Source organism: Myxocyprinus asiaticus, chromosome 31 (assembly GCF_019703515.2).
Source record: "Myxocyprinus asiaticus isolate MX2 ecotype Aquarium Trade chromosome 31, UBuf_Myxa_2, whole genome shotgun sequence".
Classification (NCBI taxonomy): Eukaryota; Metazoa; Chordata; class Actinopteri; order Cypriniformes; family Catostomidae; genus Myxocyprinus; species Myxocyprinus asiaticus.
Window position 1 is genome coordinate 29,421,548 of NC_059374.1, and position 25,547 is coordinate 29,447,094.

At 37.8% G+C, this 25,547-nt stretch overlaps 1 protein-coding gene across 4 annotated transcripts in view; it reads right to left on the reverse strand.

Annotated features, from left to right (window-relative positions):
• Positions 1-5,555: 5,555 nt before the first annotated feature.
• LOC127422384 (sodium-dependent serotonin transporter-like) overlaps positions 5,556-25,547 on the reverse strand; it is a 27,089-nt gene continuing 7,097 nt past the window's right edge. Inside the window, exons 1-14 of one of the 4 annotated variants that reach the window (XM_051665873.1) lie at positions 21,282-23,613; positions 19,052-19,532; positions 18,215-18,349; positions 17,603-17,825; positions 16,338-16,476; positions 16,075-16,209; positions 15,750-15,853; positions 15,307-15,434; positions 13,668-13,780; positions 13,104-13,235; positions 12,758-12,857; positions 11,908-12,008; positions 10,387-10,554; positions 5,557-6,881 (exon numbers count right to left, since the gene is read on the reverse strand). In XM_051665873.1, coding sequence (XP_051521833.1) covers positions 6,798-6,881; positions 10,387-10,554; positions 11,908-12,008; positions 12,758-12,857; positions 13,104-13,235; positions 13,668-13,780; positions 15,307-15,434; positions 15,750-15,853; positions 16,075-16,209; positions 16,338-16,476; positions 17,603-17,825; positions 18,215-18,349; positions 19,052-19,430 — 1,941 coding nt within the window. In that variant the 5' untranslated portion in view covers positions 19,431-19,532; positions 21,282-23,613 and the 3' untranslated portion in view covers positions 5,557-6,797. Of the gene's footprint in view, positions 6,882-10,386; positions 10,555-11,907; positions 12,009-12,757; positions 12,858-13,103; positions 13,236-13,667; positions 13,781-15,306; positions 15,435-15,749; positions 15,854-16,074; positions 16,210-16,337; positions 16,477-17,602; positions 17,826-18,214; positions 18,350-19,051; positions 19,614-21,281; positions 23,614-25,547 lie in introns of those variants that run through there. The other 3 variants (XM_051665872.1, XM_051665869.1, XM_051665870.1) reach the window with 3 other exon arrangements.

Sequence of the window (25,547 nt, forward strand, 5' to 3'; positions counted from 1 at the left end):
GACAGTGGTGGGCTACATATAAGATGTCTCGGAGAGACATATGACAAGATTATATTTTGAAGAACGGATGAAAGAAAAGTTGTCGAGGCATGTGTCTGATTCACTGTTTGTTCAGGGAAAAGTTAATTTCTTACCCTGGTTCCAAAGGTCATGGAAAATGTAAAATGAGTTTTAAAATTGTGATTTCCAGACCTAGAAATCATTGCTGAAAAATGTAAGATGCTTGACTGGTTTAAGGTGATCTCCCAGCCTAGCCAAGTTGATGGTCAGATGTTTAACTGGTAAGCAAGTACCCAAAACCCCTCTAAAGCCTGACCACACTGAAGGACCAGCTAAGAACAGCTGCTTTTGTCAGCAGGGATTTCATGAAAAAGAATTAAATCTGAAAAAATGAACATTTCTAAACTAAATATATATGTTTCTAGTTGTCTTCAGCTCTAAAATCTACACACTCACAGAGCACTTTATTAGGAACAATATGGTCCTAAAAAGTTCCTAATGTGGTTTTCTGCTGTTGTAGCCCATTCGTCTCAAGGTTCGACATGTGCATTCTGAGACACTATTCTGCTCACTACAATTGTACAGAGTGGTTATCTGAGTTACCATAGCCTTTCTGTCAGCTCGAACCAGTCTGGCCATTCTCTGTTGATGTCTCTCATCAACAAGGCGTTTCCATCCACAGAACTGTCACTTACTGGATGTTTTTGGCACCATTCTGAGTAAACTCTAGAGATTGTTGTGCATGAAAATGCCAAGAGATCAGCAGTTACAGAAATGCTCAAACCAGCTTGTCTGGCTCCCAACTATCATGCCATGGTTAAAATAACTGAGATCACATTTTTTCCCCATTCTGATGGTTGATGTAAACATTAACTGAAGCTCCTGACCTGTGTCTGCATGATTTTATGCACTGCAGCCACACAATTGGCTGATTAGATAATCGCATGAATAAGCAGATGTACAGGTGTACCTAATAAAGTGATCAATAAGTGGTAGTTGCTCTCTATATTTGCGATCTCTATAAATTAAATAAAAAATACTTATCCAATTATTAAGGACTGGAAAAGTCATGGTAATTGAGTCCAAACACAAAAATGAGATTCTAAAGTGACCTTGCATTGCAGTTCACATCCTGTGAAAGCTGTAACTCAACACTGTGTGTATCTAAGTTGAGCTTGTGTGAGCCCAGAGCAGTGTTTACCCAAGCTCTGGGTTCACAGGCCCACAGTTCACATACAATGTATAGATTAGTCCTTGATGACAGAGACTCAACATTACTGCCTGTCACACGGCTCTTATTGCCTCTGTTGCATGCACCTGAATTTGAGATACATGTGACTCTCAGCAAACCAAAAAAAAAAACAGAAATTAAGCTTGCGAGTTCTTGCCCAGAATGGTTAAAGTTTATCAATGCATGTAGTTCATCATGAATTATTTAATGACATAAAACACACCCAAAGGAGGTGATCACAGCATAAAATATAGCTGAACCCAAATATGATAATGTAATGTATCATTAATGTTTACAAAAAGGCAATTGTCTCTGAATGGTTATAATAATGGCCCCTAGGGAGACATTAACCCCTTAAACTCTGGTGTATTTTTGGGCTGCCATCTGCAGTTTTTCACACTCAAATTTAAAAGTTCACCATTCACACATACTGTGGACTAATTGCAAAAAATTGGTCAAATTTTTCAGAATTTTTTTTTATTTATTTTTTTAGAGAGATTCCAATTATTCATAAATAATAAGGTATATGTTTACAATCTTATGATAAACAGAATGTAAAAAAATAAATAAATAAAAAAAATAAAAATAAAAATTGTGTGCTAAATTTGTAAACATGTAATTCTGGTTGTGTTTGGTCCATCTCCCAGCAATAAATTGTGTTTCATTCCACTAGATGGTAGTAAGTTCTAGGAAAAAAAAAAAAGAAAGAAAGAAAAAAATATCTAACACCTTCCATCACAATATGCAGATCTAAAATGTAGGGGGCACTCTAACATATTTTAGCCCTCACAGATGTGCTCATCCATAGACATTCAGTTTAATTTTCAGTTCATGCATCCCCCCCTATTGTTTCATCGAATATCTCGACCTCTGAGTGTACTAGAAGCTCACTCTACATTTCATCAGAAAGCCGCAAAAACAATTTCTTCACCTCTGCCTTTTCTCCTGCCTTTCGACAGGCACCGCAGCGCAAGCGGCACAAAGCATGTAGCAGTGTCAGGTGCGCTCTCAGCTGCGCTTATGTAAACAAAGACGTCTCACGCACGGCAGTTTCAAATGGGGGATACGATGAATTAACACTAATATTTCGGTCGGTCCCTCACACAACACTATCGAATGGATTCAGTAGAATTTATATATAAGGCACAAGAGTTAAGGACGACTTGTATGATGCTTTTGGAACTTGGACAGCCTGTCACCATCCTCTCATCCCTTAGTCTTGTCGCTGACACGTAGTACCTGTTCCTTTTCTCAGCACTGGCCAGGATGGGCCAATCACAGTCATTTATTTTTTACTGGAAGTTCACTGGAGATTAAAAATGCTTTTATAGATACTACTGAGGTGGATTAACATTCACAGGTATAAATCCTTGCAATTATTATTATTATTATTATTATTATTTTAAATAACTATGCAGTGCTATGCTATTTAAATGCAGATGGAGGATTTGGTTTGTAATGTGTTCATGCCCAGGGGTTGCTCCAGCAGCAGTATCACTTTTTATTTATTTATATTTCCTTCTGTTTTTGTATGATTTGAAAGTGTATAGGCATAATTAAAATGTTTTATGTATTTATGTAATACAGAACTTATACACAAAATAACAGAACAATGTTGGCATTGTGACAGATGTTCATTTATTCAGATTCTTTTTCAGTGAAGTGTAACTTTTCATTCATTTTTCATAGTATTTTTAAATAAAACTTTTTTTTTTTTTTTACATGATATGAAGATCACTTTCTATTAGGATGGGGTTGTTGTTTCAAAGGGGGTCGTGACCAAATAAATTTGGCCCAAGGTAAGAGCAGATACAAAGTTTGTGGCTACTTGGGGCTTACAGCAGCAGTGATCTGTGCATAAAAGAGACGTTTGTATTTGATGTCTTTTAGAAATTATATTTCACTTTGTGATTCTTTTAAAAAATCTTTCAAACTGTGGTATTATGGAAACAAAACTATACTAAACTAAACTATAAAGTCACATTCCTGAGAATGAGAGCTTTCATTTGATATATGACTTGTCTATTTAAGTGCTATCTGAAAGACTTTTATATTCACATTGATATTTCTACCACATTACCTCTAGGTGGAGCTTATTTGCGATACGGATGTTCTCAGCCTTTATTTTGTTATTTAATGTAACATAAATGCATAGGTGATGTTGTTCTAGGAAAGTTCAGATTCTAAGCTTTCAAATGATACCCCATATGCCTGACTTATGCATCTGGGGACTTTAATGTTTGAAGCGTAAACTTAGTTCACGATATAGCACCACCCTGTGGACCCGCTGGTGGGTCCAATACAACTAGCTTATTTCCAATGTGCTTGGTGGGGTCCAAAAGTTTGAGTCCAGTTGTGAAAATGCCTCTGTTTTGCATTTTCTTCTTAATCTAATAAACTTTTTTTTTTTTTTTTTTGTTAAAAATTAGCTACTTAATTTGGCTGGATATGTGAAATTTCCATGAATTTCATAATTTCTTTGGTATATATTTCTTTGGTCTCACTTTTGCTTTAATGACACCATGCACTTGAGCTGGCACAGACTTCAAAGTTTGTGCAAAATTTTAAGATCCATGTTATCTCAGCAAGATTTGAGAATATTCCAAAGAACATCTTTGTGTGCTAAAATGTAAGCAACAAAATCTGACCTTTCATACAAAGGAGTTAACATGGTCATGTCATAAATGTGCTTATTTGATTAGTGACCTAAAATCCATTGACCAAAATCTTAAATATTACTTAACATTTCTTTCTTTATTTTTTCCCCAAATCCTATAAACTTCTGTTTATTTGAAGGTTTAAATTAGATTTAAAATACCAGATTTGCAATGTGGTCTCAGAGTTTTAGATAGTGAAAGTTTATCAATACATTTAGTCCATCATAAATTATATAATAATTTAAATGGCCAAAGTGATTTCAGTATAAAATATATCTGAGCCCATGTGAGAGTGTAATTTATTGTTTAAAACTTTAATGCATCTGGATAATTTCCAGTGGTCTAACTTCTTTTTTACAATTATCCATTATTTGATAATGTGTCTGTAAAATATAGAAAACGAAATTTGTGAATTGCAGTCAACTAGTTTTGTGTAGAGTGTCCTCTCTAGGGAAAGTATGAGGATGAATGTGATTATCAGCTCATGTTCATAAAGTGAGAAGCTTTGACTCCTCAGTAACTTGTGGTGGAGAGCACCAGGGAGTGTGTGTGTGTGTGTGCAATCTGTTCCTCAGAAAAAGGAATTTAACCTGATAACAGGCCCTCAAGGAGGAGTGTGGGATAATATATATATATTTTTTAAAAGATAACTCAAGGAAGAGAGGTGATTTAACTGTAATGGAAATCTAAGTATTTACTGTAGCTAAATTAATTTAGTGTTTTGGTCTGTCATAATTGCCATTATCATGTATATTTATAAGGTTTGGCCAATATTCTGAATTTTAAGAATTGGCCGAATTTAAAAATGTTGATTCGTGGAATTTGAATTGAAATGGTAACGCCTTACATTATGTTGAATTTAAATTTAAATTCAAAGGCATTTTACACAGTCACACAACAGAGAAACTTCATTAGTCCAACACAACAAAACGGGCAAAAACAGAAAACTGTAGGTTTTCTTTTTAATATTTCCATCTTGTAAGCCTGTTTTATGTTGTTTGCCTCTATTTTAACTAGACTTAGGGGGAAGATTAGAGCATTTTGGGGAAAAAAGTGTTCTTCCATAATTTCCTAAAAATAATAAGTTCATAAATACGTTAATTATTATATAAAATGAACTATATGTAAATTAATTACACATTCCTATAAGTGGCATTTCAACATTGATTATTAAAATTCTTTAATAATATTTCTGAAAATACCCCATATGTTGTATGAAAACATGTGTATGCGTTTGTGACGAGGAGGGCCTGGCAGGGCCGTGAGGGTGCATGGCCGGTGCTGAATCATCTGATCAGTGGGAGAGCGAGATAAAGGGGAGCCTGAGATGCCAGTTCGAGAGAGAGACGCACACGGCTGCGCTGCATGTGTGTGTGTTTGTTTATGTTTGTTTTATGTTGAGTTGTACATTAAAAGTTATGTTGACTGTTCAGCTGGTTCCCGCCTCCTCTTTGCCCGACCTTTATCTGTTACAGCGTTATTCATAGAAAAAAAAAAAAATTATTATTAAAAACTAATCTTACAATTATGCAAATTTCTTTGAAATCCTGAATGGTGCACAACCATATATATAGACTTATTCAATGAAATAATTATTGTATACACAGTACAAATCAAAATGACTTTATGACTTTTTTCTCCTTCGCCTCCAAGACATCTTAGAAATGCTATAAACACAATCATTATTAATCCATATACTTTTATTTTATATCTCTAATATTTCATATATGTCTTTGTCCTATACATGGTTTCTCTTAACAGTCTTGTGGACGTACATAGATCAAAGTTGGACTTTAAAAAGTACAATAGATTCTCAATACTATTCATAGACAGAATAGTAAATTCTGATGAGAAAGAAGAGGGAAAGATCAGCACTGGAATGAAGCACACACTCACACACACACAGACGCACAATATAGACTACGGCATGCACACACACACTGACAGAACTGACCATGGCATTTTACTTCTACCTCAATTTACAGCTCACACGTGTCAGTTCGACAGAGTAATCGATGTTCTCGTATTTGCCCACTCTACATATTCAACGAGTCATCACAGAATGCCAGACCACAAGAATAGCAACACTTACAAAATACATGTATACATACTATGATGTCCAGTCACACCTTTTTTCTCAGGCAAAAAACATATTGAGGATAATGGCTGAAGCATTTATAACAAGCACATTAGTATTTGGTTTCTGCTACATTGTGTAACTCACATAAAGTAGTATGTAAATAAATGCTCAGGACCGTAACCAGACATGAGGGGGTCACTATTACCCAACGTTCAGCTTAGTGGTCGATCAATATTGGTTTTTCAGTTACGATTCTTAAAATTTGACATTTGGTCCCCCCAAATCCTGAATATTTGGTTACATCCTTGTAAATACTACAAGTAAATGGTAACTGTGTAGGCAGACAAAGAGAGACAAAGAGTCATAAATAATCAAAATAAGCATTATATGAATGGAATACCACAATTGTTCCACAAATAAATACATATTTTTACTATATGCCTTACAGTTGAAACATACCTACCAAATGTAGGCTAAACACTCACCTTAATATATGCTCCATTTAGAGGCCTGGTGGACACACACACACATACACACACACTCGCTCATGCACACACAAACACTCCTGTGCAAAATCAAATACATGTGACTGACTAAATTTGACATTTGGTCCCCCCAAATCAGTAACTCATCATGAGCGATGACAGTGGTATGGCATGAATTAAAATAAAACAATTGCTGTAATCAGAGGCCTGGCCCCACCATCACACAGTACAGGCAGCAGACTCCTCTGGGATGAGGTGAAGGGAGGTCAGCTGGGGCCCTTACAGGGGCCACGGGTCCCCTCAATTTGTGCTCTATGTCCAGCAGAGGGTGAAATGCCTTAATGTCACACGACATTGGTGACGACAATTGTGTCTATGTGAGAGCCGCTGGAACCGGAAGCCTCAGGAGTGATGCTCTTTAGCAGGCGCTGTGGGAGCAAACAAAGAAATATTTGTAGTGGTAAAGTGGTACAATCTGTATTGAGGTTTGGGAGGGTGGAAAATGACTGAGTACCACGTTGAAGTTGCCAGACTGGGCTGGATTATGGACAGAGTAGCGATGATTGCTTTAAGGCTACACGGGAAGCACGGCTTCTCCTAAAATTTCATAAGAAATGTGGCATTGACAAGTTTATTATGTACTCTTTGTGCATTTCAATATTTAAGTAAATAAAAGTGTCACACATCACTATTACGCTGTTCGATCAAGTAACACAATCTGCTTTTTTCTTTATTAATATGTCCAAGTCAGTGGACATGGCCTACAGAGCTCCATTGAAGCCGTTGAAGTATATGGCAGATACCTGTTTCATTAGATTTAATTTGAGTAAAGATGGATGTTCGACGCACGAGAGGTTCTTAACATGTCATTTTGGGTCCCGCCAGGACGTTGTGTTTCTCTGGGAGTCTATGGGAGCTTTGTGAGTGCTATTTGCATGGTTTCAGCATCTGATTGCAGCCTGATCTCATTAAATTTACGTGACCATAGCAACATTTCTGCGAAATTACATACTGTATTACACGTTTGTAATACGTGTGGCTTTTACACGGTGGCAAAAGCAAGTGAAATTATGTTGTAATCAGACAATGTTTTTAAAATGAATTTAAGATGGAGGTTTTTATGAGTTTTTAAAAGGCACTTCCCTAACCTAAAACTTTAGCCTAAACCTAACCAATAGTGTCCTAAAAGATAAATGAGTGGTGAACAAAACAGACATCCTTACCCTAAACCAGGGGTCGGCAACCTTTTTGACATGGAGTGCCATTTTCTATTTTCCTGGCAATGGCTGCCGGCTCGTGATGCGCGAATGGCTTGCACGCATTGCACGAGTCTGTTGGGTCTTTTTTTTATGCCCTTTTCTCCCCAATTTGGAATGCCCAATTCCCAATGCGCTCTAAGTCCTCATGGTGGCGTAGTAGCTCGCCTCAATCTGGGTGGCGGAGGACGAATCTCAGTTGCATCCACATCTGAGACCATCAATCCGTGTATCTGGCTTGCTGATTCTATACTTATAATCAATGACTTTAAATCAATAGTTTTAAATTTTTACATGATTTTTAATTAAATTACCTCATTTGCAGTGCTTCATGGGATTGTAGTTAATTCCTTTATCAAATACATTAATTAAATTAAAGGTTTTTACCTTAAATTCTCTTTCATGCCCAGCAGGTGGCGTTATTAATGAAGATTGCAAATCGCCAGAAACAAAAGAAGAAGTGGAGATTTATAGTAAAAAAGGTCTTAAATATTGATCTGTTTCTCACCCACACCTATCATACTGTTTCTGAAGACATTAATTTAACCACTGGAGTTGTATGGATTACTTTTATGCTGCCTTTATGTCCTTATGGAGCTTCAATAATTTGGTACCCATTCACTTGCATGTGAGGACCTACAGAGCTGAGATATTCTTCTAAAAATCTTCCTTTGTGTTCAGAAGAAGAAAGAAAGTCATACACATCTGGGATGGCATTTGGGTGAGTAAATGATGAGATAATTTTCCTTTTTTGGTGAACTATCCCTTTAAGTACACAGTTTTGTTCCTTTGTCTTTTTGACAAATTTTCAAATAATCTTTTGCTTTCAATCAAAGTTTATAATGTTGTGATTCACCTTGAAGCTAGGACTATGAGATATGTTGCAACTGTTCTGCAGTTACATTGAACAGCTGTGGACTAAAGCTCTCCTGTGTGTATATATATATATATATATATATATATATATATATACACATACATACATACAGTTGTGCTCAAAAGTTTGCATACCCTGGCAGAAATTGTGAAATTTTGGCATTGATTTTGAAAATATGACTGATCATGCATTTTTGTTCAAGTACTGTCAAAAGACCTGTGTAACAAGGTAATGGAACTTTATAAAGATGGATAAGGATATAAAAAGATATCCAAAGCCTTGTAAATGCCAGTCAGTACTGTTCATTCACTTATTAAGAAGTGGAAAATTTGGGGATCTCTTGATACCAAGCCAAGGTCAGGTAGACCAAGAAAGATTTCAGCCACAACTGCCAGAAGAATTGTTCGGGATACAAAGATAAACCCACAGGTAACCTCAGGAGGAATACAGGCTGCTCTGGAAAAAGACATTGTGGCTGTTTCAAGGAGCACAATACTTGTTGACCCCTCTCCAAACATAGTGCTTATGGTTGTGACCATAAAGCTCTATTTTGGTCTCGTCACTCCAAATTACAGTGTGCCAGAAGCTGTGAGGCTTGTCAAGGTGTTGTCGGGCATATTGTAACCGGGCTTTTTTGTGGTACTAGCTTCTTTCTGGCAACTCGACCATCCAACTCATTTTTGTTCAAGTATCGTCGTATTGTGCTCCTTGAAACAACCACACCGTCTTTTTCCAGAGCAGCCTGTATTTCTCCTGAGGTTACCTGTAGGTTTTTCTTTGTATCCTGAACAATTCTTCTGGCAGTTGTGGCTGAAATCTTTCTTGGTCTACCTGACCTTGGCTTGGTATCAAGAGATCCCCGAATTTTCCACTTCTTAATAAGTGATTGAACAGTACTGACTGGCATTTTCAAGGCTTTGGATATATTTTTATATCCTTTTCCATCTTTATAAAGTTCCATTACCTTGTTATGCAGGTCTTTTGACAGTTCTTTCTGCTCCCCATGGCTCAGTATCTAGCCTGCTCAGTGCATCCACGTGAGAGCTAACAAACTCATTGACTATATATACACAGGCACTAATTGCAATTTAAAAAGCCACAGGTGTGGGAAATTAACCTTTAATTGCCATTTAAACCTGTGTGTCGCCTTGTGTGTCTGTAACAAGGCCAAACATTCAAGGATATGTAAACTTTTGATCAGGGCCATTTGGGTGATTTCTGTTACCATTATGATTTAAAAAGGAGCCAAACAGCTATGTGATAATAAATGGCTTCATATGATCACTATCCTTAAATAAAATACAGTTTTTTTGATTGATCAGTCATATTTTCAAAATCAATGCCAAAATTTCACAATTTCTGCCAGGGTATGCAAACTTTTGAGCACAACTGTATATTTACTCACCTTAAACCTGACATGCTAACAGCATATTGCCAGTTATATCACAGAATCAACAAAGATTAACCTTGCTCTGCTGCATGTCATTTTTTTACCTTTAGGCAAACAGAGCTACAACCCTGTGACAAACACTCACACACACTCAGTGTTACTGTATGGATGAAGCAGATGCATTTATGGAGCCGCTTTATTGACTTACAGCCATGTGCTCTCGTGTCCTTTGATGTCTATCTTCACATCTCAAACACAACGAGTTTACAATGTAACGAAACCCATGTGTTGCAGTGTGTACATTTAATTAAATGCTGGTGTAATGTGTGTTCACATCTAAGTGTCGTTTAATATGCTTATCTCACTTACTAACCTTGTTTAGAAGTTGTTTTTTTTCTGTCTAAGCTTACCTGTTTTAAGGTCCCTTTGGTGGTGAGCAGATAGTAGACCATGTAGGAAGGCACACAGATGAAGGAGGAAACCCCAATACAGTAGCCCAGTACCGTGGTCCAGAATGGGTACAGGTAGCCAAACAGCCTTACCTCTGGAGGGAAGGCCAGGAAACTCCCAATAATGAACTAAAGGCATGAAACAAATGAGAAAACATGACATTTTGAAAAAGTGAATTTGCATCTCTGACTGTAAATTTGTCCTCATACTTTCTGGTTGTTTGCATGTATTTGACATACATGCAAACATGAGCCTCACAATTAGGCTGCTTTAGTTAGGTCTGCTGGAACCAGAAACATTTATCATTCTCTATATCTCTGCAAAAAATGTAATGGCATCAGTGCTAATATTATTCTATTTGTTTCCCTGTCTCAACCTCGGGATCTGTCCGGTTACCAGAGCCGGCTAGATCCACCTCCGTTCCTGCTTGGTGTTGGACTCCACTGCTATGTGTCTCTGAATGATGATGACTAAATGCAGCCGGTGCCCGCCAGACATCACTTCAGACTATTACGATGGACTTCAGAGGATGAACTGATGCCAACTCCAACCATAAGACATGGGATACTTCACACGCCACTGCCTGAACCTTGGACTTAGGACAGACCTCACCTAAATGACCTGCTGGTTGAACTGCAATGAACCTCACTGATCTCTGCCTGCACCATCTTGGTCTAATGATGGACTACACTCTTAAAATGGAATACATAGACTTTCAATTATTTGCCAACAAATGCCTTCATCGGCCAACTAACAAAGGACAGTGCATCAATGTGAACTTCTGCAGTTAATCCAGGCTGAACTTCAAAGACATTAGACATGAATCTTATAGTTCATACAAAATCTTTGTATAAACACTGACCCTTAACATTTACTTAGTTTACTCATTTTAAACCATGACCTGCACTGCACATAAATACTGTAACTAATATTGGCATTATATTCATGCTGGTTAGCCAGAGGGGAACTGGCGCCCACAGTGAGCTTGGTTTCTCCCAAGGTTATTTTTCTCCATTAACCAACATCTTATGGAGTTCTGTGTTCCTTGCCACAGTTGCCTTCAGCTTGCTCACTGGGGTTCTAAATTCAATTATTATTTAATTATTTATTTTGATAGACAATTTACAATCATATTTAATCAAACTACACAATGATCACTCTAAGACTTTATAGATATTACAGTTTCATTTTCCGTTAATGCATGATTTTCTGTAAAGCTACTTTGAAACGATGTGTGTTGTGAAAAGCGCTATACAAATAAAAATGACTTGACTTGAAGTGTGACAAATGAATTTTTCATTCAAATGAAAGGTGCAAATATTCCATGCAGTCTCTAAGTTAATATGAGGTAATGAAAACTGCATGCATAAGGATTATAAAGGTAGCACAATAGAGTTTTTAGAAAAGGTTTTAGATGAAGTATAGAATGCTACACTACAGGATGCCAAATACCCATATGTATGTGAACTTGCTGAACTGACCAGTAGGAAACAAGGACAGATGGCTATCCAGCAGACCCTCCAAAACACACCGGGGGAAAAGCCAAGCATCAGGTGCACGTCATTGCAGAAACGTGTCGTCCCTGCATGGATTTTGCAAACACAAACAGAACTTTAAAAAAAAACAAAAAAACAACAACAACCAGAGAGGAACGTTTCAGTGATCTTAAATTATGGATTTAAAATGTAACTCATAAATAAATGGAAAAAATACAACAAAATAGGGAAAGAAGAGGGTATGAGGCAGTAAAATATGTTTATGACTTAGTACAAATTGCCTGAAGCAACATACTATATCAGATTCAGTGGCTCTAGTGTAGAAACTTGTTGAGTTTTATGAAAATATGGAATTTATATGCTAAAACTCTTATGGACACTAGCTGAATGAAAAAGAACAGACAAATAAAGTATAAATTATTAGAAGTAGTTTAACCATTGTTGCTTAATAGTTTTATAGTTTTACATTATGACATATCTCACTGCAATGACAACATAGTAAGCACTGTACATGACACTTGCCAGGGGGTCCAACGCTGAAAATTTTATTTTAGAAATCTGTGGAATTTTGAGTGACTTAGAGAAACTGTTTTTACAAAAACTGTGTGACATATCAAAAGCCAGAGTAATGGTCTTGGGCAGCAAGCCACATTTTCTGGTTCCAGCCCAAAAGCGTCTAAGGGACTACCTTGTCTACACAATTCGATTTTGTTTTGAAAACTATGTAGGTGTATGTTTATCCATCCAACTATTTAGATCTGCAGCACACTGTCTTTGTCAATCAAAATTAATAAAAGTGATTGTCTGTATGATTTAATTGGAATGCAATACATACCATAGAACCAGGAAACAGCAATGACTTCGAGAAAGACTACAGTGATAACAGCAGGGCCCGTGGCGTACTCCTCAAATAGTTTAACCACAAACGCACCTCCCTAGAAACATAACCATCAGTATAAAAATAAATGAATAATGTGTGCACTACAAATCACAACATGGAAAATGGAATGTTATTATGGTGAGTTTCCAAGTTTGGTTTCTGGACAATGTTTAAAACTCGAGGGTGAGTAAACGGTGACAGAATATTCATTTTGGAGTGAACTATACTTTTAAGATTAATGGAATCGACTCATTTGCATAATATAAAACAGGCTCATTGTTAGAGGTACAGTTAGACTCACGTAAGTAAGAGTAGTGAGGGCGCCCAAATAACAGACACACACCAGACCCAGCACAAACCACTCTCTCCTCCTGGCCAACAGGTGGGGGAACTCATCCAACATGGCCGTAATTACCCCTTCCAGACCAGCAAACTGCAGTTCACAAACACACACAAAAGAGGCAAGGGGTAACATAAAAGTAGGTTAAGGACCCTTTAAACCTATGTAAACATTATTCAAAATAATGGTCCTTAAATACAGCACTATATCATGTTTTGATAAAGAAACAGAAATAGGCCACATATGGACTGCAGATTATGTCATTAGCAGACTGTAATAAGCATAGGAACGTGTGAATGGTCTGAAAGAAAACTTTAGCATCATACAGAAGACAGCCGAGAGGTTAACTATGCACTTACACTAAGGACCTAATGTAATGAAACGCTGTTGACAATCCAGTGCACTATATTCAGAGGCAATAAGCTGAGTAACAAAGGAGAAAAGCTTAAAAGAATTTCATTAAGAGAGAATTCACTGGCTACTATCTGAAGAAAGAAAAAAAGAAAGAAAGACAGAAAGACTGACCGTGCTGTCCAGTCCCAGCATAATTATCATGAGAAAGAATATGATGGCGAAGAATGTGGCAGCTGGCATGTTGGCAATAGCCTCAGCATAGATGATGAAGAGCAGACTGGGACCTTAGAACAGATATATACAATTAGCACAGGTAAATGGAAATTATTAGTTAATTTATACATTTGACAGATGTTTTTATCCATATTAACAACAGTGTATTCCAGCTATACATTTTATGTATGCATGATCCCTGGGAATCAAACCCACAACCTTGGCTACAGAACAAAATCATAAATTCAGTCACTGCATTTACATGAACTTTAAATTTCAGTTGGACTAAATCAGTAACTATATATAATTTAATCGTGATAATTTTTTTAATTTTATTTAAATTTTTTATTTGAAAAGTTAATCACAATAAATCTTAGATTTTGAAAGTGCTGAAATTTGACTCTAAATATATTTATTTTCCTGTCAAAATGAATTTATTTCCTTTTTAGGAAAGAAAACAAAACAATATGTAACAACAAAATAATGCTTTATTAACATTTTCCAAACAAAAAGCCTTCCACAGTATAAAGATAGAAATGCACTAAAATAGCACCAATTCAAGTAACATTAAACATTTCCCAAAGTCTAAGTGGGAGTTTGACTACTTGAAAGAACTAGTCCTCACATAGGTTGCATATTCATTTGCAATGGGTATTAAATCTTTTAAATTCTCATCCTCCACAATATTAATCAGCCAGCAGACTGTGGCTATCCGCTTTGTTACAGCAATCATGAAGCTGTGTTCATGATTCGTGTCAGGAAGTCAGCGCCAGCGTCAATCGTCGCTTTGAACTCCACATGAAAAGCGGTTGCAGACAAAAACATCTCATTCTGCGTTTTGGTGATAGTTAAGACTTGACGTGCTTCTGTAATATAAAATGCACCTTACATAGGCTATAAAATACTTGATTTCTGTCACATATCCTATCTAGGCTTGTTTCGTACAACAAATAAGTTTAAGAGCTCCTTTCCCCATCACTTTATCACTGACACTGAATCACTGCTGTGTGTGTTTGTGGTGTGTACGTCAGTGAAATGACTCCGGGTGGGTACATCACAAAGGTTCCGCCCTTCCAACCACTGTTTATGATTTACGCTGTATTAATGGTAAATGCGTTAATCGTGATTCAGAAAAATTTTGACAGCTCTAGTCTTTTTAAAATGTCACGTAAACACTTTAGTCCGACTGAAATCGTATGACTAACAGACCTAAAAAATTAGATTGTGTCTTGGATTCGTACAGCAGTTATACACTTTAATCAGACCATAACTGGTCTCGGTGATGTGCACATGGTCCTAAACAGACACGTGACTTGTATTTAACCTGCAGACATGTCAATGTGTCATGTATACATGGACACGCAGATGAAGACTGTTGCTCGACTTCGTAAAAACCAGCTGTAGCTCCAGTATTTAGTCACTGTGCATGTAAAGGTACTGAGTGCAAATAGATATGTTACATTGTATGGTTTTTCAAGAACTTTCATATCCAGTGATTTATTGGATAATGTGGTTTAACAAATCATTTAAAATGCTATGTTTGAGTACTCATTTAAATGGAAATAGCACATATGTAGAAGGGTAATATGACACTAACCAGCATCCTTAGCTACAGTTTCCACCCCTTGCTGGCGCATCTCAGCCATGTAGCCCAGCACTGTGAAGATCACGAAGCCTGACAGGAAACTGGTCAAACAGTTAACCGAACTTGTGATCAATGCATCTCTGTGGAACAAAGAGAAATATTTAAGTGGAAAGAAAAAGACAATGAAAAACATAGGAGATTAAGATTTCTGATAGACAGAGTGCATTTATAGGATTTCTTGAAAACAAAATAATAAAATACTGCAACTATGGTGCACTTATATCTAAGGGTATAAAAGGTAAGAAAACTTCAAACCTACATAGAAATGCGTGCAAAAGATGAAAAACGATGAAAGGGTAAGAAAGTTAATATTTTAAGATATTTTAGCTTGTGATAAGAGAACATTAGTGCAGATAATAAAAAATGACAGATTCATAAATGTGAGGCAGGTGTACTTGTAGCAGTTGTTATGAAAGGGATTGTAGCTAGCAAAGGCCAGGAGAACACCAAAGCCTGGACCCAGAGAGAAGAAGATCTGTGCAGCTGCATCAAGCCAAACCTGAAAAAAAAAAAAAAAAAAACACAGATGGAGTGATATGTTTCTGAAGATTTCCATTCATCCATATCATCATACAGTAGAATGCCAGACAGAGTTTATTCATCAAATGATAGCAAGCAGTTCTCTTCTAGAGAGAAAACTCAACATGGAAAAACATTGTGTAATATATGTAAATATTGTATATCTGAGTGATCTGAATGGTAGTATTGGTTTCCACTCACTGAGGTGGTGAGAAGTTTGCTCCAATCAGGTTTTAGGTAGAAGACCACTCCTCTCCATGCTCCGGGTAGCGTGGCTCCTCTTATTAACAGGATAAACAATACCAGGTACGGAAAGGTAGCCGTCACCCACACTACCTAAAAGAGAGTCAAGAAGAGGCTGCTAAAGAGAGGATTCAACTCTGTGCAACTGATGAACATTACACTTTACACTCAAGCCTTTTAGGTTGCCAGCATTTTCCCTTGAGACGTCCTATATATCTGACCTTGCCGGAGGTCTTGACCCCCTTCCAGATGCTGAAGTAGACAACAGTAAAGATGAAGAGCAGACAGAGGGCCAGCTGCCAGCTCACCCAGCCCAGCTGATGAAGACCAGGGGACAGATGTACCTGCAACACCTGTCGTCTAAGAGAGAGATGGGTAGAAATAGGAAGGAAGTGAGGTTGATGTTGCTATAAAGGTTATAAAGGTATCAAAGACAGAAACAAAGGCCTGTTCCTGCTGAAAAGATCATTTAAGACCAACATAGCCATGCTGTTAACCAGAAAAAAATTCTGGTGATGCTGATTGACCAAGGAAGTCTTGCTTGTTAACCCGGTTAAGACACCTGGTGGGAACACCAGCACCCAATGTTGTAGACCAGTTTTAAAAAACACAACATGCTTTATGTTGGTGAAGACTGACCACACTGTGAATTCGACAACAGTAGATCGAAAGGTTTGCTGCTGAATTTGTTCTGTGTTTATCGAAATTCGAAACAATAACCATCAGAAGTAAAAATATAATCTTAGACCGAAAATTAAACTTCTGAACTGTGCTCACAATTGTTCCTGGTTTCCACGGGACCAGAACCTGTGTCTCGGAGGTTGTTTGCACAACAGGCTATCAGTAGCCGAAAATACAATTATGGCTGAATTGATTAAAAAATGTCTGATGGTGGTAAACGCTTGTCAGGAATTCGGAATAGGGTTGATTTCAGTATACATGAATTTCGGAAGCTACATGTCGATTTCCTGTGTGATCATGTTGGTTGCTGACCAGCAATGCTGGAATTTTAATTAGGGGTAGAGGCTGCTATTGGAAGAAAAGGACAATACTGTGCCACACTAGTACAGGATGGTAAAATAAAAGCAGAAGGATAATTTCATTGATTAGAAAAAGAATGATGAGTGTTTGGCAGACAGTCAAACAAGAAAAAAATTAACATTTATAAGGAAAACAGGAATTCTGGCACCACATAGAACAAGTGGGGGCAATCAACTAAATAAAGCTGCTAAATCTCTTAAAGCAGCTAATACACACACACACACAAAACATCAGCCAAAACAGACCCAATCTTTCCCAGTGTTTTCCAAGACAGGGGAACTCATTCTTGGTTACAATCCTCAGACCCTCTAAGAGACAAGAATCTGTGTGAATTAAAAGTTCTTATCTCTCTTCTTTCCTCACTTTCTTGCATTTTATCTCTTATCATTTTAGTCTGGGCTTCTTTCCAGGCCCTTGGCCCTTACACAAACTTACATGCACTTACATATAGAACTCCTCAGCAGGAGAGATGGAACTGTCGGTCCAGGAGACATTCAAGTCGGTGGACAGGTAGTGGGTGCAATTAGGAGTGTTCCACTGGTTGTTGCAGGTGGTCCAGGGAAGCGTGGCGCGGAAGGAGGACAGGAGGTAGTAGAGAGCCCAGGCCATTATGGTATTGTAGTAGAAGGCAATGTAGAGTGCAATGATGCAGATAGCAAAGCCTATACCTGCAAAAGACCATGAAAAGGAGACTTAGGTAAATGGTCAACTCGTCTCGCAAATGTCTTATTTCGTTTCAAGCATCTTCAACTTTGAAGAAAAGACAGTGGATGACATTTAGGACAAGTTTCATTTACATAAAATCATGTTTCTTAAGTAGATGGCATTTTACGAGGTAAATGTGACAATTTCCATAACAGAGTCCCACTCATACTGGCTATCAACAAACAGAGAAAAAGAGAGAGAGAGAGAGAGAATTGGTAAGAAGTTTAAGAGAAGGTCAAGGTAGTGCATACTATCAGCCCAGCTCATGTCAGTCTGAAGTTATCCGTGCAACCCTTAACCTGAGTCCTTTTAGCTTCAGAAGTCTGAGCCTTGTGAAGCAGACCAGTCTTACCCTTGAAGATGGGGCAGATGTGTTTCCAGATGGAGATACACCCGCTGCGGTGAAACTGGCCCAGCGCCAGCTCCATGTAAAACAGAGGCACGCCACCAAACACAGCCATCAGCAGGTACGGCAGGAGAAAAGCACCTGAAGCAAATGTATTTAGACAAGAAGTCCAACTTGAACTTTACGTTTAGATTGGCAACACATTCTGAAAGCACAATACAACTTTTCCATGGTATACACCTAAATAGGGCTATTATACCTATAAAAACACTCAAGTTGCTGAATACCTTGGAAGAAGCAAACATATAAACAAGAAAACCCATGCCCAGACAAGCCTCCTCTTCTTGATTAATGCTTTATAAGTGAGCTTTTGCCATGAAAGCAAAGATAGTTGTTGATAGAGCAGTGGTGAGACAGATTATTGAACAATATGAGAAAGATTGAAGTCACATCCATGATAGCCACAACTAATGCGGTTGGTTGCGGAGAGTGTGTCTCCTGCCCTGCTCTCTCTCTTATACACCCCCCTTGCATGAAGAAACAGGAAATTACAAAGATTTTATTACTTCAAATTCAATGAAAGGAGTCTAAAGCCTGTTTGTACTGATGAGGCGAGCTGTTTAATACAAAGAGTTGAGACAACAGCTGAATTCCTCATTGTCTGTTTGTTCTTTTTAAGCAAACACTACCTAGTTGATATTGTCTCAAAAGGAGGAAATCTTTCTATTACTGGGACACTACACAATATAGACCACATCAACCTGAAACATCATACCATTTGTTACAAAGTTGCCTGTACCCTTTAGTAGCACTATTATTTAGTGTTAAAATTTTCCTCCTTACCGCCACCATTTTGGTAGCAGATGTAGGGGAAGCGCCACACATTTCCCAGGTCCACTGCATACCCGATGACAGAGAGCAGGAAATCCATCTTTTTGCTCCAGGTCTCCCTTGGCGGATCCAGACTGGTCTGCTGGACCACCAGAGTTCTGAACGTTCCAGGGTTGCTTCCCCTATCTGTCCCAGCACCGGTGACCTCCCTGGGACTTTGTAGAGATGTGCTGGGGTAGCCATTGGAGACCTGCCCAGGCCCTGAGCCTGTTTTCTGACCCTTGTCCGCAACACTGTCCGCAACCAGCCTACCGTTCTCTTGCGACTTCTGTTGTTTCTCCTGCTTGCTCTCATCTTCTCGATCCATCATCACTGGTTGTTTCATCTCCATGGTGAAGACTGCTGTTAGGGCTGAGAAGTGGGCTGAGATGGTGGTCCTCTTGCTCTGGCTGATATCGCGCCCATGAGGGGATAGAAAGCCTGGAAAAGAGGGCTGGGATGGAGAAAGCAAGGAGAGTATAACCGGTTCTTAACCAGGACGTTTAGCTCAGGAGATAAAACTGCTTGGGCCCAGCTACGAAACAAAGAGAGGGGAATATCAGATGATGCTGGAAAGAATTTAACAGATTTACCCCCGTTGTTATAAATGACACATCATCCTTGTCAAAGAACAGAACTACCATTGCAAGATATCTTGTGATTATGATTAAGCATACCCTTGTGGGAGTACATTTATTGGATGGATCAAGTTACTTTACAGACACCTCTTAGTGGCGGTACAAACAAATGGATTAATTTCAGATTATTTTACTCTGGATAGGGGCACCCGGCAGGGTTGCCCTCTTTCCATATTATTGTTCTGTCTTGCCCTGGAGCCATTAGCAGCTGCGATAAGAAAGGAGGATGATTTTCCAGGGGTGGTGGCAGGAGGTGTGGCGCATAAGCTTTTGCTTTACGCAGATAATATTTTATTATTTGTCCCTGACCCCATTAGATCTATGCCTTGCCTTCACAGAATTATTAATACCTTTTCTAAGTTCTCAGGATACAGAGTCAATTGTTCTAAATCCGAAGTTTTGGCTCTGACAGCATAATGCCCAGTAACGGCCTTCTAGCCGGGTGCCTTCCAGTGGCCCAAACAGGGCATTAAGAATTTGGGCATTTTATTCCCAGCAAATATGTGTGATTTAATTAGAGTTCATTTTGACCCCTTAATAAAAAGGTTTTCGAGCAATGTAAGCAGGTGGGCTATATTAAATTTATCTATGACTGGGAAGGTTAATGTTATTAAAATGAATTGTATTCCAAAATTCATCTACCTGCTACAGTCTCTCCCTGTAGATGTCCCCCCCCTTTTATTTCAAACAATTTGATAGCATAGGAAAGTCCTTCATTTGGAATGGTAAGCATCCTAGATCACATTTGAATAAGTTGCATAGGCCGATTGACAAAGGTGGGCTAGGCCTACCCAAGATATTCTTTTATTATTATGCATTTGGTCTCAGACATTTGGCTCATTGGTCGCTTCCACCTGAGAGAGCCCCTCACTGGTTTTGTATTGAATGGGAAGTTCTTGCCCCTATTTCGCCATTGCAAAGCCTTTCTATCAAACTAATCGGAGAAGTTAAGTTACACCCCGTTATCTCGCATTTGCACTCAGTATGGACAAAAGTGTCCAGAATGTTTAATTCAGATATTTATCTAAATGTTGCCTCGAGCATATGGCTGAACCCAAAATTATGTATTGATAAGTCCCCTTTCTGCTGGTCAGAGTGGATTGTGAGGGGGGTTACTACACTAGGTGACCTATATGAGAGCGGAGTGTTGAGATCTTTTGAAGATTTGTTTCAACATTTTGGGATTCCTAGATCTCAGTTTTTTAGGTATTTACAGCTGTGCCACCTGCTCTGTAATATTTTTGGGAGTAGCATACACCCCCCCTAAAGCGGCAGATACTCTGGGAGTGGTGGTTACTGTTTTTGGAAAAGGCCATGAGGCATCAGTCAGTGTATTACTCCCTGCTAATTCAGAGTCTGGGTTACAGAGCTTTAACTTCTATTAAGAGATTATGGGAGAAAGATTTAAACGTGGTATAGCAGGAAGGAGTGTGGGCTGGGATTTTAAAAAACATCAAGCCTGCATCTAGAGATGCAAGGGTGAGCCTTATGCAATTCAATATTATACATCGATTCTATTGGACCCCCTCTAGATTGTATAGGCTTGGTCTTAAAGACACACCCACCTGCTTGTGATGCCAGTCGGAGGATGGAGACACGGCCCATGTTTTTTGGTAGTGTGTTGAGATCCAGGGGTTTTGGATAAAGGTTCAGAGTGTTGTGTATGACGTGTTGGGCACTCAGATTTCGTTTTGTCCCAGACTCTGTGTTTTGGGCGATGGGGAGGTCATCGATGTGGGCAATAAAAACTTACAGAACTGGGTCCTGACCAGTGTGATGGTTGTCAGACAGATTGTTTTGAGGGGATGGAAGTCGGCTGGAATGACCCCATTTCAGGTGTGGAGCATGGAGACGGGGAGGGTGGCAGCATATGAAGAAATGATATTGAATAGACTGGGTAATTTGGATTTGTTTGTTGGGAAATGGGGCAAGTGGTCGGCGTGGAGGGCTCTCGGGGAGAGGTAGCAGAAAGAGAGGTTTAGATGTAGATGTGTGTGATTATTATATTTTATTTATTTATTTATTTATTTGTGTGAATATGCTCATGTGACCACGGGGGTGTTTGTTGGGGGTCGGGGTGGGGTTGAGGATTGGGAGGGGGAGGGGTAGTGGTGGGGATTAAATGTTAAATGTTGATTTCATGTATATATGTTTTGCTTTTCGTGTCTTCTGTGGGAATCAATAAAAATGTTAATCACAAAAAAGCATACCCTTGAAACATAGGGTAAAAGCTGTTAAACATTAAGTGAACTCTGTACATGCCACAGCAACATTAAGCCATAGGGAGCTGCCAAGACACACATTTTTATTTTCATTTTTCTTGACATTGTTGCTACTGAAATTACACTAAGATGGAACCTGATGTTACACAGATTCATTCGAACATAAAGAACACAATAAACCTTACCTTTACACTGGTATGAAATTACAAGATTATAACGGGAGATCATATTTACATTCGGTGCATTTATTTTTAAGAACATGTGCAATATGTGAGAGTTAAATAATAACAAACAAACTTCAAGGAACATTTTGAAATGTCAACAACATGAGCTATTCCTGTTAACGAGATCTCAACAGAACTCTTTTCATAGAAATAAAAGGTTGAAACCTTTTTATTAAAGTTTAATCATTTAAAAATGACCATAACAAATTATACTGATCAGCTGATCAATAATAATCAATACTAGAGTAATGCCATGAAACAATACTAGTGATTTTAATTGATTAACACACATTGCATCCAATTTTTAGCTGGAGGGTAGGTGAACAAGCTTTCAGAAACGACATTACTTTCTGTAAAAGCTGTTTGTAATTAATAATTGTGGAGCACTGCATCCAGTCTAGATATTAACCAAATACTTCATCGCAGCATAATAAGCTAATCGTAATCAGTGGTGATTTATCAGGGGCAGCAAAGCCTTCTCTGCTGGCCTAACAAGCCAAATAAATAAATAAATATTTTTCATCCTTTCATTCCCTTTTTGCCTATGTATTTTTAATTGCTTTCCACTCTTAATTAAACAAATAGAGAGAAAAAAAAAAAGTTTATCCAGTCAGAATTTATTCCTTGATGCTTACAAGCAAAGTGTGACAGCTATTTCATAAATCACATGCCCAAAGCAGAGCTCGTTAGCTGAAGCAGCGCGTGAGTTTGAGCTCCACCCCCTCAGGCCTTCAGAATTTCCACAGAATCCCTCAACACTGCAAATGAATGAGCATCTAAAATCAGATTGTCAGATTCATCAGCCAGTCAGATTGATTTATTTGTTCTTGGTGGGTGTGATCTTTAGGATATGTCCCAGTCGAGGCCTTCTAGCTGGCCTTGAGTGACGCAATCACGCTTTAAGTGACGTAAGTAATTCAAGAGCGAAAAGTGTAAGATCAAGCTGCCTGACGGGTCGGCTGTCATCACTATTGAGAAAGAGATTCTTATGGATTTAAAAACACGAGATGTTCTGCATGTGTGATTGCTTAATTTATTAAACAGGAAAGGAGGGCTGATTTTCACTTCAAGTAAATTGGTAAGTGCTTTTTGCATAGTTATAGAAACATCAGGAGTTTTCTAAGTGTAAATTAGGCTGCTTGAGCATTCAGTGTCAGATCAAGTTTTGAAAAGTAGTGCTGTATTCCATTCAACTTGGAAAGTCGGATTTTACAAATTCCTACTAGGAAAAGTGCAATGGAATGCGTCTTGAAGTAAGAATTACAATTTGTAGGCTCGTGCAGAAATTCTCAACTCCAATTTCGCCAAGATGAAGGGACATGATGTCACACAAACATGTCGACACTCAGTGAGATATACAAAGTAAGAGATAAACATTCCTTTTATTAAGTAATATCGATAAATGAGTTTGTTTCCACATTACATGATATTAACGCTTGTTTAACACATGCCTGCAGAAACAGGTGTATAAAACATTATAATCTCTTTTGGTAATCGTACACCTGAAGCGCAAATGCTAGCGCTGCAGCATTGTTTATCAGTTGGGTTGAGAGGAGACATCTTTAATGAAAGTCAAACCCCTGCTATGCTAACGGGAGCATTGCAGTTCCGAATACCGGGGAATGAAATGCATTTATGGTCGGAGATATCAAGTAAGAATATCCCACATCTGACTTGAATGGAATGCAGCATAACTGTGTACCCTGACAAAACTAAATTTATTGCAAGCAACATTTAAATCACAAATATTATGAGATAGATTTTTCCAGGTATTATAGAACTCCTTGGTAGATTCATATGAAAAATTATGATTTTTGAATGTCTGCTCGAGAGACGTTCATTTCACAAAACAGTCATGCTGCAGTTAAAATTTAGGCTTGCTTTAGCATTAAGTGTCTTTTCAAGTTCTGGCTTTTGTGCGTGGACGTGTTTTTAAAATGTCAATTGGTATTATTAGTTAGCTGCGACATAATGTATGATGCCCAAAGGCATAGCGTGTCTTATTCATTGTGAAACTGTGTTTTCTTAATGGCATGAATCACACTGAAGGCCTAGACTTTAAACACACAGCTGCCACTTTTCATAATAATTATGTCAGCAATGAAAGGGGAATACTAGATTGTGTTGCCTTTTGCTTGCCTTTCTTTTTCCTGAAACCGTTGTATAATTATAAGCAGCGAACTCACTTCATTAAGGTTTCGTCAGGGGAGAATTTTCCCGCCAGAAAACTTTTATTATTTATTCAGAGTTAATAGGGCTAATTTGTTTCTCTAAAACACATTTCGAAAAGAAAAAAAAAACTATTAATTATTTTATGATTACCATGGAGAAGGCGGAAAGCGTTCCGCACTATTAAAAATAGACAGAAAAGCGAAATGTTGAAATGTTCGCGCGAACAGCATGGCAACTCATCAAAACAATTAATTCGTACGTAAAAGTTAAACCATAGCCTACATATTAGTTCAAGCGTAGTAAAATTATGTGCAATCATTTAAAAAAAAAAGTGTAACTATTTAAAGCGTCATTTAATTAAAAATAATCCAAATTGTAAAGGTTTGCTTCACTACTATCATTCATTTAATTTAACATAATAAAATAAACTGCTTGAGAGCTGTCAGAGCAGATCTGCTTCACCAGAGTACGATATGAGGAAAAAAAAAAAAAAATATTATCGCTTTGCAAGTTTTAGGAGGGATTTCCAGTGAAGTATCTGCGCAAAGGTTATCTGATTGGTAAAAAGCCTGATTTTTATTGTTTAACCCTCTTTCTTTGCTTCGTCCTCTCTCTCTGCAGTAACTCAACTCACAAATCATTCCTTTTCTCATACACACAATTATTAAATCATTTTAATACTCTGCCTCATGCACCCCCTTAGATCATTATTTGTTCATAATCATAGATGACAGTAAGGTTAAGATAAGTACAGCTTTCTTATGGAAGGAATGTGTTCTGTTACCAAGAGGTCAAACCAGATGCGTCTAAAATAAAGCATCTTTATTATTACACATCTGATATATATATATATATATATATATATATATATATATATATATATATATATATATATATGTAATAAAAATGAACAATAAATGAATATGAAGTTTTTTTTTTTTTTTACAACCAGTAGATGATAAAAACTTCTAGTGCCCCATTACAGCATCATTCAAATGAGCTGCCACAAATTTTGATTCTTCTTTACAACTCTAAAACTACCACTACTGCAAAACTACTGTACATACAGACTTCCACATCTTTATGAACTGAAAAAGTCAATTTAAGTACAACAGACTATAGAGTAACACTACACTATAGAGTTACCACAATGAATCAACATGTTGACTTATCGAAGATTCAATGGCATCCAGTGAAACTTAAAAATGCCTCC